Source organism: Ursus americanus, chromosome 2 (assembly GCF_024610735.1).
Source record: "Ursus americanus isolate L20-20 chromosome 2, mUrsAme1.1.p, whole genome shotgun sequence".
NCBI classification, from domain to species: domain Eukaryota; kingdom Metazoa; phylum Chordata; class Mammalia; order Carnivora; family Ursidae; genus Ursus; species Ursus americanus.
This window is the reverse complement of record NC_142128.1, coordinates 60,550,081-60,568,174: the sequence shown is the minus strand read 5'-3', so window position 1 is coordinate 60,568,174 and position 18,094 is coordinate 60,550,081. Positions and strand designations below refer to the sequence as shown.

The following is an 18,094-nucleotide window of genomic DNA, read 5'->3' as shown; positions in this document are numbered from 1 at the left end:
GGTAAAATAATGAATTGTTTTGAGTTCTTAACAAAAACTAAAAGGTTATTTTTCGTCATCTGAAATTATCTTTCTTTCTCTAGGACAGCAGTAAGGATCTGTTTTTCATTTAATGGTCTTTCTCAAAGAACTTCTGAGAAATCGGATAACTCCTTTCTCCAGAGGTGAGTAAAGTGTTAAAAGGGACAGTCATCAAAATTCAAGATAAACAGGTATATTTGCTCCATATTTATAAAGTTATAGAAAATTGAAATTTCTTTCCTAAGGAATTTTTGATTATTTAAATGGCAATTACAAAAGGAAAAAAAAACCCACAATATTTTGGAACGAGAGTCAAATAAAACCAGGTTTCAATAAATTTCATGGAAAGTCTTTAAGAAGGAAAAGTAATCATAAAAATGCATTTTGAGGACTGTGTGTGGAAAATGAGGAAAGGCAGTCCCCCCTTTATCCTCTGTCTTCCTGATGAGTGGTCAGATTGGCTGGCTTTTCCTGTACGACTGAGGGGTCTTCAAGGCATGGGATGATCTTGGTGAGGTTGCTCCTCCTCGGTTTCCAGGACTCACAGGATGCACTGATCACAAAAGGAAAACCTGTTATTCTTATAGTAAGAAAATTGCAGTGATGGGACAGTTCAGTTAACCCTATGAATAGATGTCATAATCTTTAATTTTAACTTTGATAAGCCTCTGTGACATTCATTGGTGCAACCATATATTTTATTGCAGCTTACTCATGAGAATAGTTTACATATTTTATTGTATAGAACACTGCTGTCAACTTTATTAGTCTTAGCACTCTTACCGATCTACTGCTTAGTGTTTATGCTAATAAACCATTGCTAAAGAGAGGACTACCTCTAATGAGTCAACTGTTGATTAATAAATACAGTAACTTCAACATTCTGTCAGCTATGTTTAACCCAACACCCTTATTTTACAGACGATAAAACTGAACTCTAGAGAGATAAGGAATTTATCCAAAGTCACACAGATAATTAGAGCCAGAATTAGCCTGGAACCCAGACTTCTGACCTTAAGCTCTTCCTATTGCCTTCATACTTAAATGGGGTCAGTTTTCTGATGGATTAGTTCTTATCTTTAGTGGTGATGGAGGTTACTCTACTGGGATTGGATCAGCTTCCTAGAATAAGTTGTATTACATCCATGGATGCATTGTTTGTGGTCATTTAAAAAAAAAAAAACGGTGGGTGGTTTTGAGGCATTTTATTTTCCTGGAGCATTGGAGGTCTGTGAAAATAGCAACATGTCGTGGAAAGAAACTTTGATTATAGTTCTGTCTTAATCATTGATCCTGTTAAAGTCTCTTAACTTCATGGCATCTCAGTTTTTCAAGCTGTAAAATAAAGACCATAGTACCTACTTTTATAACAAAGGTGGGGAGTTTTCAAAAAGATCCTCTGAACTGTGGTAACATGTTTAGGCTAACCAAATGATAAGCCTGTAAAGAGATCACTCTATCATTTGCTTTGGGAGTTTCTTACTGGCAGGCTGGTTCCTATACCATTGATGACTCTGAAGGCGTGGTGATAAAAATAAACATCCTATTTGTTTTGTAATGCTTGTGATGAAACACATCAGTGTGCGTCTTAAAGAGCACTGACTGCTGCTAATTAACATCATGCCACATTTTATAACATCCCAAGGAAGGTTGGACAGAGCTGACTCATTCCCATTGCACATGGTGTACTCATTTAGCAAACAAGAACACAGTGGACTCCTGAAAGTTGAGATGTGAACGTTTTCTATTAATTTCAAGGAACTTGTATGTTGTGTGCCCAGCTGTTCTGTCATATTCCTCATGCGGGAGGCAGAAATATAAAGTCTCTCAGTAATAGTAATAAAAAATAGCTATAATTTATCAGTCTCTTATTTTATGTCAGTCACCTTGCAAGAGTTTTACATGTATTATTTCTAATTCTAAAGTAACCCCATGAGAGGTATTAGTATACCTGTTTTACTTAATAATATTTTTATAGGAAGAAAATAAAATATAATTTGAATGTCTTCGTTTCCATTTCTACTATGACAGGTATGCTGGTTTCTCATTTTTCCTTATGACTCTTGGCTAAGCAGAGGCAAGGATTATTAATTCCCACCTGCAGATAAACTAAGACAAGACAGAGTTAAATAACTTGCTGGAATATTAGAGTCAAATCTATGACTGGGGCCTTAATTTCACCTTAGGCTCTTTTTTCATTAGACCAATGGTTTTCAAATTACCATTCAATAATTCAGTGGTGGCTATGTGCTGGAATATAGGGAGAGAACACATACACAGCTCCTGCCCTATTTTGAATGGGGGTGAGTCAAAATCAGAACCCTCTGAACAGGGTTGGATGGCCTCATCTTTTCCCTTCCCTCTTCCTCACAGAACGTTTAGGCCACTTGACACAGGTTTAAATAGTTAAAATTAACTCATCATCATTACCATTTATTGAGCACTGTTTAGAAGGGTTTAAAACGCTCTACTTATATTATCTTACTTAATCTCTTCAGCGCCCTGGGAGGAAGGATGAGTCTGGTTTTTGTTTTTCTTTTTTTTTTCTTTGCCGGGGAAGAGACGCAAAGAGGATGCCAAGCAAAGGAGAGGCAGAGGTTGAGCGTCAAGCCTTGCTCCAAAGCCAGATGTTCTGTCTCCCATCCCTCATGGCTTCTTGGTTAATGGACCTCAGTTTCTTGTAAGTAGCAACTGGCGAATCCACTTTCTGTCTTGCTCTACTTTCTGCAGACTACAAGGGCAAGAAGTGAGGAACGCAGGTGGTTTGGAGAAGGGAAAAACCTGGGTCCTCTGGTTACTCTGGGATTATTGCAGGAAAATTATAAAAAGGCTTGGAAGTAGCAGGCTGGAGCTGTCGGCTCTACGAATGGGGAGATTTGACTTTTGAGGCCACTCTATGAAGTAGCTTAGTTGTGATACTGAGAATTCGAACACCAAACTTGGACTACATGGCAAACAGGGAAAAGAAATTTTAAGGAAACTTGGAGGGATTACTGGAGGAAAAGTTTTGAAGCACTTGGCTAGAATCACCACTAGTGTACCAGTGGTTTTTTTGTTTGTTTGTTTGTTTGTTTTAAGGTAGTCTCTTACAGTTGTGTGTGTGTGTGTGTGTGTAAGATTTGTTTATTTTAGAGAGAGAGCGAGAGCATGGGAATGGAAAGGGACAGAGAGAGGGAGAGCCTTTTTTAAAAAAGATTTTTGTTTATCCATTAGAGAAAGCATATGCCGGTGGGGGTGGGGGGTGGGCAAGGGTGGAGGGGCTGAGGGAGAAACAGATTCCCCACTGAGCAGAGAACCCAATATGGGCCTCAATCCTAGGACCCCGGAATCATGATCTCAGATGAAGGCAGATGCTTACCCAACTGAGCCCCGCAGGCACTCCCCAGTGTATTTTTGTAGCGAACTAAACTCTATTCCTGATCGACTTTAGCCTCGTCTATGTGGTGTGATTTCTTTCGCATAATTTCCTGCTAATTTCTCGTCTTTAATCCTAAATCCCCAGCTCTACACTGAGCCCTGTTTCTGACACAAAGGGAGCTTGGCACTGCTTGCTGAGGTCTGAGTCTGGCATAGCCCCTTTGTGCATGCAAGAGCTTCAAAAATATATGAATAGTGAGCAAAAGTAAAGATGAAGATTTTTTTGGCACAACCATTATTTTCAGCTTGATGGGATAAATTGCTTCACCTTCCTGATTATAGAACTCCAAATAAATTCTGAAGAAGAGTCCTCCATCTATCCTATTTTATTACACAAATAACTCTCTCTGCTTTGTGTCCAGATCAACTGATATCAATCAGCTCCTTATTTCTAGCAAGCAGCTCATTTTCTTGATACATTGATCTAACTTGCCTGTTGAATCACTAATAATCAGTTTCTGATCCCTGCTTCTCCATCTCAGTAATAGCTTAACAGATAGATAGTACTTTGTTTCAAAGTCTGTTAGAATATCAGAATGCTTCATGGTAATTACTGAAAGCATGTGATAAAATAAAATTTAATTATATAATTAACCATCGGCAGAAAAGTAGATAATTTGGTTTTACCCTTACTCTAATCATACCTCTACTCTATGTATTTTAAATAGGTAAACTGTTTATCATTTATAGGGTTTATCTATTTGCTATTATACTAGCCATTTGAAACATACTTAATGGGCTACTATAGTTTTGTCCTAAAATTCATTTAAAATTTCGAGTCTTACAAATAGTTTTTGTTTTATTGATTCATTTATGTATTAAAAATGTATTAAATGAATACTATTTGTCAATCTTGGGCTACATTATTTAGACGCTTAAAGTACATTTAGTGTCAGGCTCCAGGGAATTACAATATAAAATTGTATAGTTCATTGTTCATGGATTACCTTGGTTATTTTATCACTCAAATACAGGCAATATTGAACATGTTTGTGTGCCTTATAAATGTTTAAAGGTCATGTGGGCTATTGATAAATGACTACCTTCTGGTTCACTCTCTTTATTGGCAAGCTATTCAGAAAAAAATTATATTTGAAAATAAAACTAATGGTATACTTTTCTAAGGCTTGGATCAGGAAAATGGAAAAGTGCTCAGGCAAAAAACTAAAGCTAAAACCAGAAATTTCTCAGTGCTTTAACTTTCTTTTACTGTTTAATATAGTTGGGTTCCTTTAATAATTTTAAATGAAGTAACTTCATTTTATAAATTAACCAAACCTGGTGATTAGTTGTTTAAGCTGAAATTTTCTCACATCCTTAAATTCCCCTTAGCTTTCCCAACTTCCCCACCTACCCTTAAACTATTATAAGAGTTTAAATGACTTTCAAAGAGATTTAAAAAGGCCTGAAGTCCAACTATACCCCAGCTTCAATGGTTTAGGTTTGAGGCCATGGTATTCCCATCCCCATCCCCCAAAGGGATCCCATGTGCAAATGAGAGTGAGAACCAGTGGTAGAAACACCATCTCTTAATTCTCAGGGGAGAGAATTTCCAGGCATCTTGTGAGATTCTCCTCTGCTGTGCTCTCTTTCACAACCAATTCCCTTGAAGAGTCATTATTGTCTAAAGTCAATTTAGTCCATTTGCTTTAGGGTATCCATGAATGTAGATGCTTGTAATTTCTTATTAAAAAAAGATCTTGTTCTATTCTGTTGCTTTAGCTTGGGTTTTTCTGTGTTCTCTTTTTTTGTGGTCTCTACTCCATAAATGACAATTGACTTCTTAGAGCAACCATAATTTTAAAATGTGTGCGGAAACCTATGAGTTAGTAATATTTCATACAAGCTACAAATTCCACATTAGCAATATTATCTTAAGGTCAAACTATATATGAGATAAATTTTAACATCCTGGTTCCATAAATTTATAATCTCTCATCTCTTCAGCAGTAAAAGGCTATTTGATTATAAATTTCAAAATTCTCCAACATTTTCCATGATTTTGGAAAATCAAGTTTATTTGACAGGTATGCATCATAGTGTAGACTTTAACTGTAATTGTATTAGTTTACACTTCTTACAAAGACAATTTCAATGGATTAACTACTAAATGACACCAGGCTTGTAAACAACTTTTATGCTATGACACTTCCAACTGGAGCTCCCCATTAAGCTCAGTTCAGGACCACTTTATCCTAAACGGAACTGTTAAAGAAAGCAATGCTGGGTCATAAACCATTTAGATACAAGTCTATCACAAGAAGAAATCTGGATGGGTTGATTTGCTTTGTTTGGCTTGGCATTTATCTTAACCTCTCAGTGCCCCCCCCCGCCCCAGTTTTCAATAAGAAGTCTCTGATCACTTCACTGCTCCTACTCCATCTTCCATGATTTTCTTCTCCAATCTTTCTTTCACAAGTTGCTTGCCTGGGTAACAACTCATCAACTTCCATTTACATCATCATTTCTACCTGTGTCAGACCTCCATAAGCCCCCTTTTCATATTACTCTTGTGATGTAGTCACTCTTTATAAACTACCTTTGCTTATTTGGGGATGGAAATGGTGCTAGTGTGGTCTGGTGAGACTGTGATAGGGCAGAAAGCCAGGCAGAGCCCTCATTGGCTGCTCTGGAACTTGTCCTCTACTTTGAAGGTCAAAGACACACTTCTGTTGGCATCCAGGTCTAAATAGATCTGGGAGACTGGATAGCAACAACTAAATCCAAACAAGACTTAGGTAGACACCAGACTGCCAGTTTAATAATTTTCTGTAAGAAATAACTGTTTGGAAAATGGAGAAACTACAACCTGTCTGGCTAGGTTGTGCTCTTGCTGCAGTCAGTCTACATGGGGAACAATCAGTGAATTTCTTTGCAAAGGTTAAAATTGAAATAAAATGAATTTGCATCAGTTTAGGAAAACCTCTTCTACAATAGAGTCAGAAAAATAAATGCTACATTAAGTAATATTTAATAAATGAGTCAGGTCATACAGGAAGGGGATCTAAAAATTAGAGAAGGCAGGCATCTTAGATTTTGCTCAGCTACCCTGATCCATGGAATTATTGCCCTCATTTGTACCAGACCACTGATTTCCCAGTAAAAGCCAGAAATCTGAATTTTTAAAGAATCATCAGTTCGTGGCTAAATCTGTCTCAATTTAAGCATCAATATAAATAATAATAATAGCAAAAAATTATAATCCATTGTATATATCATGATCTATTGTATGAGTTACTAGTGATATATAAATAAATAAAATCACAGGGAAAGGTCTTCCTTATATGCAAAAGCCAAATGACAAATGATGATTGAATGATGGAATAATTAATACTACTTATTAATCATAAAAGGAAAAATGATAACTTTACAGTGGAGAAACCTAGCAGAAAATACCTTAACACAGTGATTAAAGTTAATGTTGCCAATAACAGGGTAAATTGACATGAGTGCCTCCTGATACAATCACTAAGACGATAAAAATATCACTGTGCTGTTCCTGCCAAAAATGCATAAAGTTAATCTAATCATAAGGGAATATCAGACTAACCAATTTGAGGTGCATTTTATTAAATAAGTGATGTATTCTACTTAAATGTCATTGTCGTGAAAGACGGAGGATCAGTTCCAGATAAGAGGAGGCAGAAGAGACAGGGCAGCCAAATTGATACTTAATCTGTGATTTTTGCGGGTGTTACACAGGACGTTACTGGGATGGGGTAATTGGTAAAATCTGAATAAGGTCCATAGAATTGGTGATAATGTTGAACCAATGTTAATTTCTTGATTTCGAGAATTGTACGTGGCTAGATAAGAAATACACACTCAAGTATTTAGGGGTAAATTGGCATTATGTCTGCAACTTATAATCAAATAATTCATAAAAAAATTCACAGAGACACAAAGAGAGGGGGTGGAGAAAAAGAGAAAGAGAGGATAAAGCAAACAGAATCCTAATATGTGGGTAAAAGTATACAGGAATTCTTTGTAGTATTTTTATGGCTTTTCGGTCAGTCTGACGTTATAGCAAAGCATAAATTTAAAAGCAGTCACCAGTTTGAATCGATGTTCTTTTTTTTTTTTTTTAAAGATTTTATTTATTTATGTGACAGAGAGACAGCCAGCGAGAGAGGGAACACAGCAGGGGGAGTGGGAGAGGAAGAAGCAGGCTCCCAGCGGAGGAGCCCAATGTGGGAGTTGATCCCAGAGCACCAGGATCACGCCCTGAGCTGAAGGCAGACGCTTAACGACTGCGCTACCCAGGCACCCCTGAATTGATGTTCTATCCAGAGAATTTGTGGCTGGAATCCAAAGCTTTGAATTTCTTTGGATGAACTTCTGCAGTCAGAGTGTGTCAGAATGCACAGGGACTCAAAATCTCTATCTTCTCCTTTTTTGTTCTTTTCTTTAGATCTACAGACAGTTATCAGTGCCTCAGTTGTCGGTACTGAAAGAGTCCCAAACAGGTCTACACCTTGTTCGTGTAATTTGAGAATCTTCGGCCTCCTCCTTAGACGTTATTATATAGGAGTGTGGCTGCTACCTTTTGGAAAAACCTCCACTTCTAAGCGTTAATTAACTTCACGGTGTAAATGTTTTCAGAGGGCAATCCATCATTTCAAGTTTTGGGGTATAATTTATAAAAATTCTCCATATCTTTACTCTCCCTTCCTCCAGGTGGACTGAATACATGGCAACCCCAGCCCTAATTAAGCTGATTTAATATCTGAGACTCAGAGTTCCCTCCAGGTCTAAATCTTTTTTTATTTCCAGATCTCTTAGTCCCGGGTCCAGTTCTGGGCATAGACAAGGCTTCTCCTTCAATAGTATTTATTATAGTCACGTTACTCTAAAAGTGAATGCTTTCAGTGAACAAACTAGTACAATTCAGCAAGTGCTCTTGAATTATAATGAACATTTCCATTTTAATGAGATTTGATTAAAGTGCAGCAGTCTCCGTAAATTATCTAAAATGACACAGTACTTGTATTAGAAATTCAGTCATGCCTATGTTAGGGATCAACAGAGGAGAGCTTATTTCCACCCTCATTTCTCTTCCATAAAAGGGAAGAATGGCTGGATCAGCTACTTTAATAGCAGAGGAAGTAGCAAATTGATTTTTTGACAGGATTGCTGTGGAGAATGATGGGGAGTGGGTGGACCGGACAGAGCAAAATGAGAGATAAGATATAGTAACCCAGGATGAGCTGGGAGTCCTGCGAGGGAGGGCTGGGTGTGAATTGAAAGACAAAAATGCCGTTCCTGACATTGTTTGAAGGGAGGGAAACCATATTTTTGTGGATTTGCAAGCAGAATTTGGTTGCGCAGTTAGAATTTTTTAATTTAAAGCTTTTGTGTGACTGCAATAGAAACCACTCTGGAAAACAGTGTGGTATCGTTAGATGCCATCTCGAGGAACTCAGGACTCCGACTGAGGCTTGTGATGAGGATGATACTTCTTGATTAGAAAGGGTAGAGAAGGTGGGTGGCAAAGAGAAGGGATGAAAACAGGTGGAAGGCAAAAGCTGTGATGTCTTGGCAAGAATGGTGAGGACCAGGCAAGAAAAAACAGTGCAGAAAGGAGGAGAGAACTAAGAAATGGCAAGGCAGGGAAGACCCGTGCTCTGTGACTGGTCTTTTGGAAAATTGTTGTTTGACACAGTTTCTCAGTTTGATATGAGCAACAGTCCCTGGTATGAAGTTTAAAGCCCAGAATTGTCAAATACTTAAGATTTTGAATGATTCACATGACATGGCTAAGAAAAAGAGAACCAAATGGAACGTATTCTACTCCCACTCCTGGGAGGGGAGGAATCTTCCTGCTTGACGTTATGCTCAAAACGAGGAAAGACACTTTTCTTCTTTCTGTCCTTTGCTAAAATATCTGAGCCATGATACTGTTAGGAGAGAGCTACAGGCAGGATGTCGCTAGCAAGGCGGGGGTAGAGTTATAACCACTTTTGCTCTGGGAAAATGTGATTCTCCAGGTTTGGCAGCAACCTTGCTCAGCAAGTGAAAGCAGTTTTTTAAAGGTCTGTTTTGTCAATGGCTTTGATGTCCACAGGCCTGGGCTCAGGCTTTGGCTTTGTTTTTAATCAGCAAATTTATCTTCTTTCCCATCACCAAATTAACAAACCAGCCCACACTTGCACCTGTTTTCTACTTCCTCTTACAATGAAGATGTAGTGTCCCTCTTAAATTATGGCTATTGTCTCCATTTGGAGTATGGCCCCATTTTCCCTCACTTTCTCTAGGAATTCTCACATTTTTCTCCTTTCAGTATTATCTACAATACTCCTCTCTACAGGATCATTTCTATCAGCATACTAATAGGCTTTCATTATCTCTTGTTAAATTAATTAATCTTTTTCTCTTCCCTTCTCTTCTCTGCTTCTCTCACTCACTACGCTATACTCCTCCTAGGCAATTTTGTCCATACCTGTAACTTTATTTTCTTATTTTTATTTTTTTTAAAGATTTTATTTATTTATTTAACAGAGACAGCCAGCGAGAGAGGCAACACAAGCAGGGGGAGTGGGAGAGGAAGAAGCAGGCTCCCAGAGGAAGAACCTGATGTGGGGCTCGATCCCAGAACGTCGGGATCACGCCCTGAGCTGAACACAGACGCTTAATGACTGCGCCACCCAGGCGCCCCCATACCTGTAACTTTAAATCTTTACAACATTAACTCCCCAGTTTATGTCTGTAGCCCAGAGTTCTCCACTGGACTTCAACGTTCAGTAGTCTAATATTTCTAGCAGAATTTATCCAAAGACAATTCTTGATTTTTCCCAAACATGTCCTCTGCCCTAGCCTTTAAGTTTCCCCATCTCAATAAGTGGAAACTCAGTAAGTCTCACCATCTACCCAGCTGCTCAAGCCAAAGACCCGGGAGTCATCCCTCTTTCTTCTCATTGCATCCACTAAATCCTGTAAATGCCATCTCCAAGCTATTTCTCAGATCCTGCTACTTTTCTCCATGTCCATTCTTCACCATTCTCTCTCTTCTGGGTTACTACTACCCAGCCTGGCAACTGTCTCCCAGCTTCCACGATTACACATTGTCCCTCCTCACCAGTATTTCTCATTCATCTGCTACACCGCACAAGAGTTGTGCTTAAATATAGATCTGGTATGTCCTCTCCTGATTAAAAAGTTTTAGAGAACTCTCAAACTTAAAATGCAATTTAAACTCCTCTTTTGGGCCTTCAAGACCCTGCATAATCAGAGCCCACCTCAGTCCCTCAATTTATCTGAAGTCATTCTTACATTCTTCCATTAGGCTCCAGCCACATTGATTTTATTTTGGTTCCTCGAGCATGCAAAAATGCTTTCCTGCCTCAGGGCCTTTGCACTTGTTACTCTTCCCTCAACCTAGAAGTTTCTCTGCACCCTCATCCAGTATTTCTTATCCTTGAGTCTCAGCTGAAATGTTATTTCCTTGGTGAGCAGCTTTCCCTAACAACTCCTTTTTACAGATTTCCCCAACCCCACTACTCCATTATTCTCTGATCTAGTACCCAGATGTTTTCTTGGAGTGAGCACATTGCAGTCCTTTTCTTACTATTTTCTCGTTCTTTGCATAAGTTTTGTCTAGCTCGGTAATGCAGATGTAAAGGATCATCTAGTATAGTATGGGGGCAGGGAATGTGCAGGTAGCACTGCACAGTCACACAGCCTTGTATGCACTGTGGTTTTCTCTTAGACGTTATCTAACATTTAAACTTCAGTTTTCTAATCTACACAATGTGGATACTAACACCAACTCCAATTTGGTGAGAGAAGTAAATGAGATTATATATGGAGTTAATAGCCAAAAGCTTTTTATATCTTGAATATTTCGCAACTGTTGACCTGGTAATTTTATTGTTCACTTTTTATTCTCCAACAGCTAGCATAATGCTTGGGAACAGGCTCTTATTAAATATTTGTTCAATGATTAAGTAAATGAAGAAATTATGGGCTCAATTTCATAGAGCTGTTTTGAGGATGAGACACAGCATATGTCAAGTGATTAAAACAGTGCTGGTACAGTGTAAATATTCAATAAAACTTTTTCATCAGTACTCAAAGAGCTTGCTAATTTGATCAATTAATACAATTAAGAACTACACCCAGGCCTCTTATCTAAAGCAATCACCATCTTTAATTGTCCACTGGGTCTCACCCCTCCCATATTCTAAAGGACATGGCTCCTACAATTGTCTCACTCCCCCCTCCCCACCGCCTTTATTGGATTCCTACCAAGAAAAAAAAATTGCTGAAACAATTTTCAGTTTAGTAAACCCTTTGTTGAATCCCCATATCACCCTCCAATTAAACCATCTCATTTCTCTTTTGCTTTTTACAATTAAATTCTTAAAGAAGTTGTTCACAATCTCTGTGTCTGATTCTTCTCTTCCAGTTCTCCTTCACCCATTCTAATCATACTTTCTCCACCTCTCTGCAGAAACTTCCTTTGTCAAGGTTATTAATGATTTATAGATTGTCAAATCACATGTTACATTCTTGGTTCCTAACTTCCTGACCAATCAGCAGGATTGACAGCTGCTCCTTCCTTTTTTTGAAACACTTTCTGCACTTGGCTTCCAGGATACCATTCGTTCTTGTTTATCCTTCTGCTTGACTAGCCCACTGTTTCTTAGTCTTCCTTTGCTGGTTCCTCCTTCTGTCCCCAAACTCTAGATCTTTTTTTTTTTTTAAGATTTATTTATTTATTTATTTATTTATTTATTTATTTGACAGAGAGAGAGAGAGTGCCAGTGAGAGAGGGAACACAAGCAGGGGGAGTGGGAGAGGAAGAAGCAGGCTCCCAGTGGAGGAGCCCAATACGGGGCTTGATCCCAGGACTCCGGAATCACACGCTGAGCCAAAGGCAGATGCTTAACAACTGAGCCACCCAGGTGCCCCACCAAACTCTAGATCCTGTCTCAGTATGAGAACCTCACCTTTTTTCTCTATATTCATTTTCCATGTAACTTTATCCAATCCCATGGATTTAAATATCACCAGATAACTGATGATTCCCAAGTTTATATGCTCATCTTTGACCTCCCTCTGGAACTCCATACATGCAATTCATTTTTCCATTCTGGTGTCTAATAGGCATCTCAAATGTGACTTGTTCAAAGTTGTGCTCTTATTTCCACCCATCTCTCACTATCCCAATAGTATCTGCTCCCAAGTTTTCCCATGTGTCTGACAGCTCGTTTCAGTTGCTCAGACCAAAAACATTGCATTCATTCTTGATTCTTCATCCTCCCTAAACAAATGCATGTGTCTATTTGGAAAAGATATCCTGAATACAACTGCTTATCACCTCAACTGCTATCTCTTTACTCCAAAGCCAGGATCACATATCGCTTTGACAATTGTAATGGCTGTCTCTTCAGTCACCCTGCTTCCACCCACTCCATCTATTTACCACACAGCTGCCATAGTGATTCTTTTAAAATGGCATTTCGTTCCTCTGCTCAAACCATTGAATGGCTTTCCATTGAAAGTAAGTGCTAAAGTACTTACTGTGGCCTTAAAGGTTCTATATAATCTTTCTGATCTCCCTCTAGATCCCCCCAACACCTTTGTGATCCATCTTCCCCCCTCTAATCCCCATGCCCAATGCTACCACACCAAGCAACTTGCTGTATATAGAACATGCCAAGCATTGTCCTGCCTTAGGGGCTTGGCCTTTGTTGTTCCCTTGTCTGGATCGCTCTTTCCACAGATATGTTTGCATATCTGTGGCTCACTCCCTCACCTCCTTCAGATCTCCAAGGTCCCCTTTTCTGAGAGACCTTCCTTAACCAGGCAATATAAAATTGTACTCCCCTTCATCACCATCATGATTGCCCTTACTCTGTTTATTTTTCTTCACTTATACACATCAACCACTGACATTTGATGTATTTGATTGTTGTCTCTTGCCTCACTAGTATATAAATTCCACAAGAGTAGGGACTTTATTCTCCTCTTTACTCCCTGAACCTAGAATGATAGGCATTAAAATATTTGGTAAATCAATAAATGGATTATTAAATGTTTTAGGAGTCTAGAATCTAAGTTTCTCTATTTAAGTGAAACTTCTGCTTTCTAATAGTAAGCTGATGAAATTATGAAGGCTCCCTTTGCAGGTGTGATTTGTATTGTAGAGAGAAGTTTGTGGAATTTTTTGGTGTCTCTCAAGTGGAGTAAGTAGGTGACTGTTCCCTTCTTTTGTGCATACAGTTAGCTCTATGGCCAAAAATCAAACTTTATTTCTGAGAAATTTTTTTTCAACTTTCAATCATTCTGCACATTGCAATGGACCCAAGTCACTATGGGGTGAGTCATTATGCAGCTCCCAGCTCCTCCCAATCACCTACTAATTGACTATTTAAAATGGTCACGAAGAGGAAAATCTTGTTTCAAAGCAGGCCCTTGCTGTGATTCAGAGGTGTAAATGTGCCTTTTGGCTCCTTTTCCTCCTGGAGACACCGGGTAACTTGTTTAATCTCCTACTTGGTTGGTGAGCAAGTACAATCTATTTTCCATTTGAAGCTCAGTTGTGCTTATGATGTGATGATTAGGGTATCTGTGGAAGGACCACGGCATCCTTCCTAGGAATAGAACAAAACTAGAAAACACAAAACCTCCCAGGTAGCTTTTAGTCTAAAACCATGTCTATAGATAAAGCTTGTTCGTATAATTGGTGATGAACCACAACAGTAAAAGCCCACTTTAGTCTCAAATATTTCTTCCTTTTTCTCTACTTTCTCCTCATGAACCAGATATCCGGCACCAAATTGTCATGTTTGCAATGTTTTCCAACTCTTGTTGGAATGTACCTTGCATGTTAGATTCAGCCTAAATTTCCATCAGAACCCTTTTAAAACAGTTTCAGCATTTTATTATGAATCAATTGTAATCTTTTACAATTTAAAAGATACTTTCCACAGAAAGCTTGAAAGTAGTTTTTCTTCTCTTCTTCTAGGAGAATCTTATCATTGGGAGTTGGTGGGTATATCCCCTCACACTTTCTAAATTTGGTAGGAATGTTCGGCAGCAACTCAGGTGCTATTTCAGATAATAATTACAAACATTGTAATTACACGCTTTGTTTAGTACAACTTGTGTTCACATAGTCATGTGGTAGGTTAATTAATATGTGAACATATTTGTGAGTGCCAACTTTAACTACCATCTTGCCTTTAAAAATAAACCTGTAAGAGGTGCTTAACTTCTACAAAAACAAATTTAAAGTAGGTCTAACTTTCCTAATTCATAAGTGGTCTCCATATGATCAGCCTTTCCTTTATCTGGAGCATCTAGCTTAGCTAGATGTTTTTAAGAAATTGTTTTCTCATGTCAGGGCACCTGGGTGGCTCAGTCGGTTAAGCATCTGACTTTAGCTCAGGTCATGATCTCGGGGTCCTGGAATCAAACCTCATCAGGCTCCCTGCTCAGTGGGGAGTCATCTTCTTCCTCTCCCTCTTCCCCTTCTTCCTGTTTATGCTCTCTTTCTCAAATAAATACATAAAATAAAATAGTTTTCTCATGTCATGTCACTATTAAAAGACTTTGCTTTACATTTCCAATAGAAGCCAACTCAATTGCATACACACACACACACACACACACACACACACACACACAAACACACAGAGTACCTACTCTATAAGAGGTTGTGGTCTAGGCTAGCAGGGAAGTAGAAAAATAAATAAGTAACCACATTGTAGAGTGGATTCTTTTTGTACTTGTCTTCAGGAGACAGCTAATCCACTCTACTGGTTGAAAAGTTTTATTATGCTTACCCTTCTATAATTTTGGATGTGTACTCTACTTTTATTTCAAGCTACTGACTAGAGAGAACATATCCTAAAAATGATTTGTGCATATTTATTGGTAAGAAACATCACCTATTACAAGAAGTGAACTTAAGTCTTTTAAAGGCTAATAACTTGGTTTGCATCCTTCCTTCTTAATAGCTATTAGGATTAAATAGCATGCTTTGTAAAAAACATGAGCCAAGACTTACACTCTCTAAAGGTGGGTGATAATAGGAAGTTCAAACATGCAACTCGAACAATCAATGAAAATAGTTGGAAAGTTGAACAATGAGAGCAACTCTCATCAGTGTTAAAACTACATTGGTTGTTCTATTAATGCGCAATAGTCGATCAATTTCTTTCTTTTTCAACAGTATTTATCACATTAAAAGAAATCCCTACTCTGCTGTTTAATGCAGGAGGAAAAGCTTTCTGAAAATCTTTCAGATGTTGTCATAAGATTTGATATATAAATATTAATGGCGTTGTTTCATTGGATATCCACAATGGCGTTGGGTATTGCGTTAAAAGATGTCAGTCCTCTTTTAGAATAACTGAGTCTGACCCTCCTTCTAAATATGTATCATTGGCAAATGAAACAAAATAAATAAAATTAATCTTTGAGGAGCTGAAGTAAAAGAAAAATTCCCCTAAATATCAATAAATAAGACTAGAACAGAATGTGCCCATTAAAAAAATAAATAAATAACTGGCCACAACTGTTCAAAGCTAACTGAAGTATTCCATTTCATATTCCAGCAGGGTTTATATTCTGTTGTATGTATGAGGTGTTTAAGAGTATAAATAATGAGGGGTGCCTGGGTAGCTCAGTCGTTAATTGTCTGCCTTCGGCTCAGGGCGTGAGCCCAGGGTCCTGGGATTGAGCCCCTCATTGGGCTCCTCCGCTGGGAGCCTGCTTCTTCCTCTCCCACTTCCCCTGCCTGTGTTCCCTCTCTCACTGGCTTTCTCTCTCTCTGTCAAATAAATAAATAAAATCTTTTTAAAAAAAGAGGATAAATAATGAAATCTTATGGAAATTGGTACTGGTAATAAATCAAGAGGCCCTTCCTATAAATGTTGCACTGGTATTAACTGGTCAAACATATAGATCTACAGTTAACAAATAGTGTCCTCTTGAGATTGTATGACCAAAAGAAGGAATAATTCATATAAAGAGATCTGAAAAATTATGAGGTATGATGTCAAAATAATTTTGATATTAGTTGTCATTACTCAGCTGTCATTGTAAAATATCTTACAGAACTTTTAATTTTATCTTCACAAATAGCTTGTTTCATCAAGCAGCTCATAAGCTTATTGAAAGCTTTCTAAAATTTAACTTCTTTGTATTTCTCAGGAAATTTGTATGGGTTCTGTGCTTAATAAACAGGTTTTGGATTTTTGATTGAGGAGGGAGATGACGTGGTTAAAAATATGATTTCTATACTATTTGGATTAGCAATTTATGGAGAATAAGAACATAATTAGATACACTTTAAGTTTAATTTGAACATAGTTCAGTGGATACCTAAGTGCCTAATCTAGATGCTACAGAGTGATATCACTTTATTTTCTAAATGCAGAAGTACTGGCTAGCAAAAAGCTCTAATTAACAGCATGGCAAATAACAGGATTGATTTTATCATGTACATAAATTGATGACTAAGACATAGGCATTTGTTATATAGTCACATTCTTCACAGTTCAAGATGTGACAAATCACATAAACAGTAAATTAGGCAAGCATGTAGAAAATAAGTTAGAAAAATGTATATTAATAAAATGATCTATAAAGTTTTTTGTGAAAACATCAGGTGATTTAGTTACAATTTAATGATTTTTAAGAATTTTTCTATTTTATAAATTTTTGAAAAGATAGCATTGTAATAAACAGAGGTGAAAGAAAATGTCCTCTTTTCAAAAAAACTAAAAAAATAGTCCAATTCTGTGGCTGTTTCTTTCTTAGAGCACATATAAATTATGAGAAACAAGAAGCTTTGAAGGATGTGTGTGATAGTGCATTGCCTCACACTTAATAATTTAACACTGATAAATTATTTAGAAAGTAACAACTATATTTCTAAGACTCATAGAAGGAGTAAAACGTAACTGGAACTCCCCATCAGTGTAAGTTATTTTATTAATTTACAAATAATGAAGATGGTGACTTATCAATCACTATCAATACATATGGCCATCACTCACTGTACTTGTAGTATAGAAATGTGTCATATGACTCTCCATTGACGAATGAGAAGGAAAAAATACAAGAAGTAGATGGAACTAAATGAGACATACTTAAGGTTCTCTTTTCCTAAATGCCATAATTTATATCCCCCCTTCATTCTGAATTTGCTGGAAGTTTATAATAAGAATTGTGTGTGTGTGTAAAAACTTATAAAATCAAAATATATTTTTAGAGACCTCAAAACCCTCCAGGCAAGCCTGTTTCCCATGAAAGCAATTAGCCCCAACCTGCTTCATATAACCCCTCAGCCTTTGCTTGTACATTTGGAGCATCAAGCTTGGTATTTTACAGATGACTCTTAATTTGGGGAAAAATGTCCTATGTTTGGCTGAACTGTGTGCAATCCTACAATTAGTCCTCATTCTGCCCTGTAGGTTGCTCTTGGAAATCTGTCTCCCTCCCTACTCTCCTTTCTCTTGTTAAATTTCCATTTTTCTCAAAAAACTTGCAAGTGTCTTTCAGGTCTTTCATCATCCTAGTTGTTTTATATCTGTTCAGCTTATCAAGAATATCCTTTATACAGCTCAAGGGGATATGCTTCTGGGTGTTGTAAGCAACACACAGTCTCATATATTTCTTATTCTGGACATTAATTTTCTGATAA

General features: G+C 37.6%; 1 protein-coding gene across 2 annotated transcripts in view; it reads left to right on the top strand.

Moving 5' to 3' along the window:
• LOC148110635 (uncharacterized) overlaps positions 1–18,094 on the top strand; it is a 291,435-nt gene that overhangs the window by 37,405 nt on the left and 235,936 nt on the right. For both annotated transcript variants that reach the window (XR_015721968.1, XM_087856420.1), the window contains exons 2-3: positions 84–164; positions 2,582–2,701. Coding sequence is in view for 1 of the 2 variants with exons in the window: in XM_087856420.1 (XP_087712546.1) it covers positions 84–164; positions 2,582–2,701 (201 nt within the window). In the remaining variant the exon portion in view is untranslated. The remainder of the gene's footprint in view (positions 1–83; positions 165–2,581; positions 2,702–18,094) is intronic.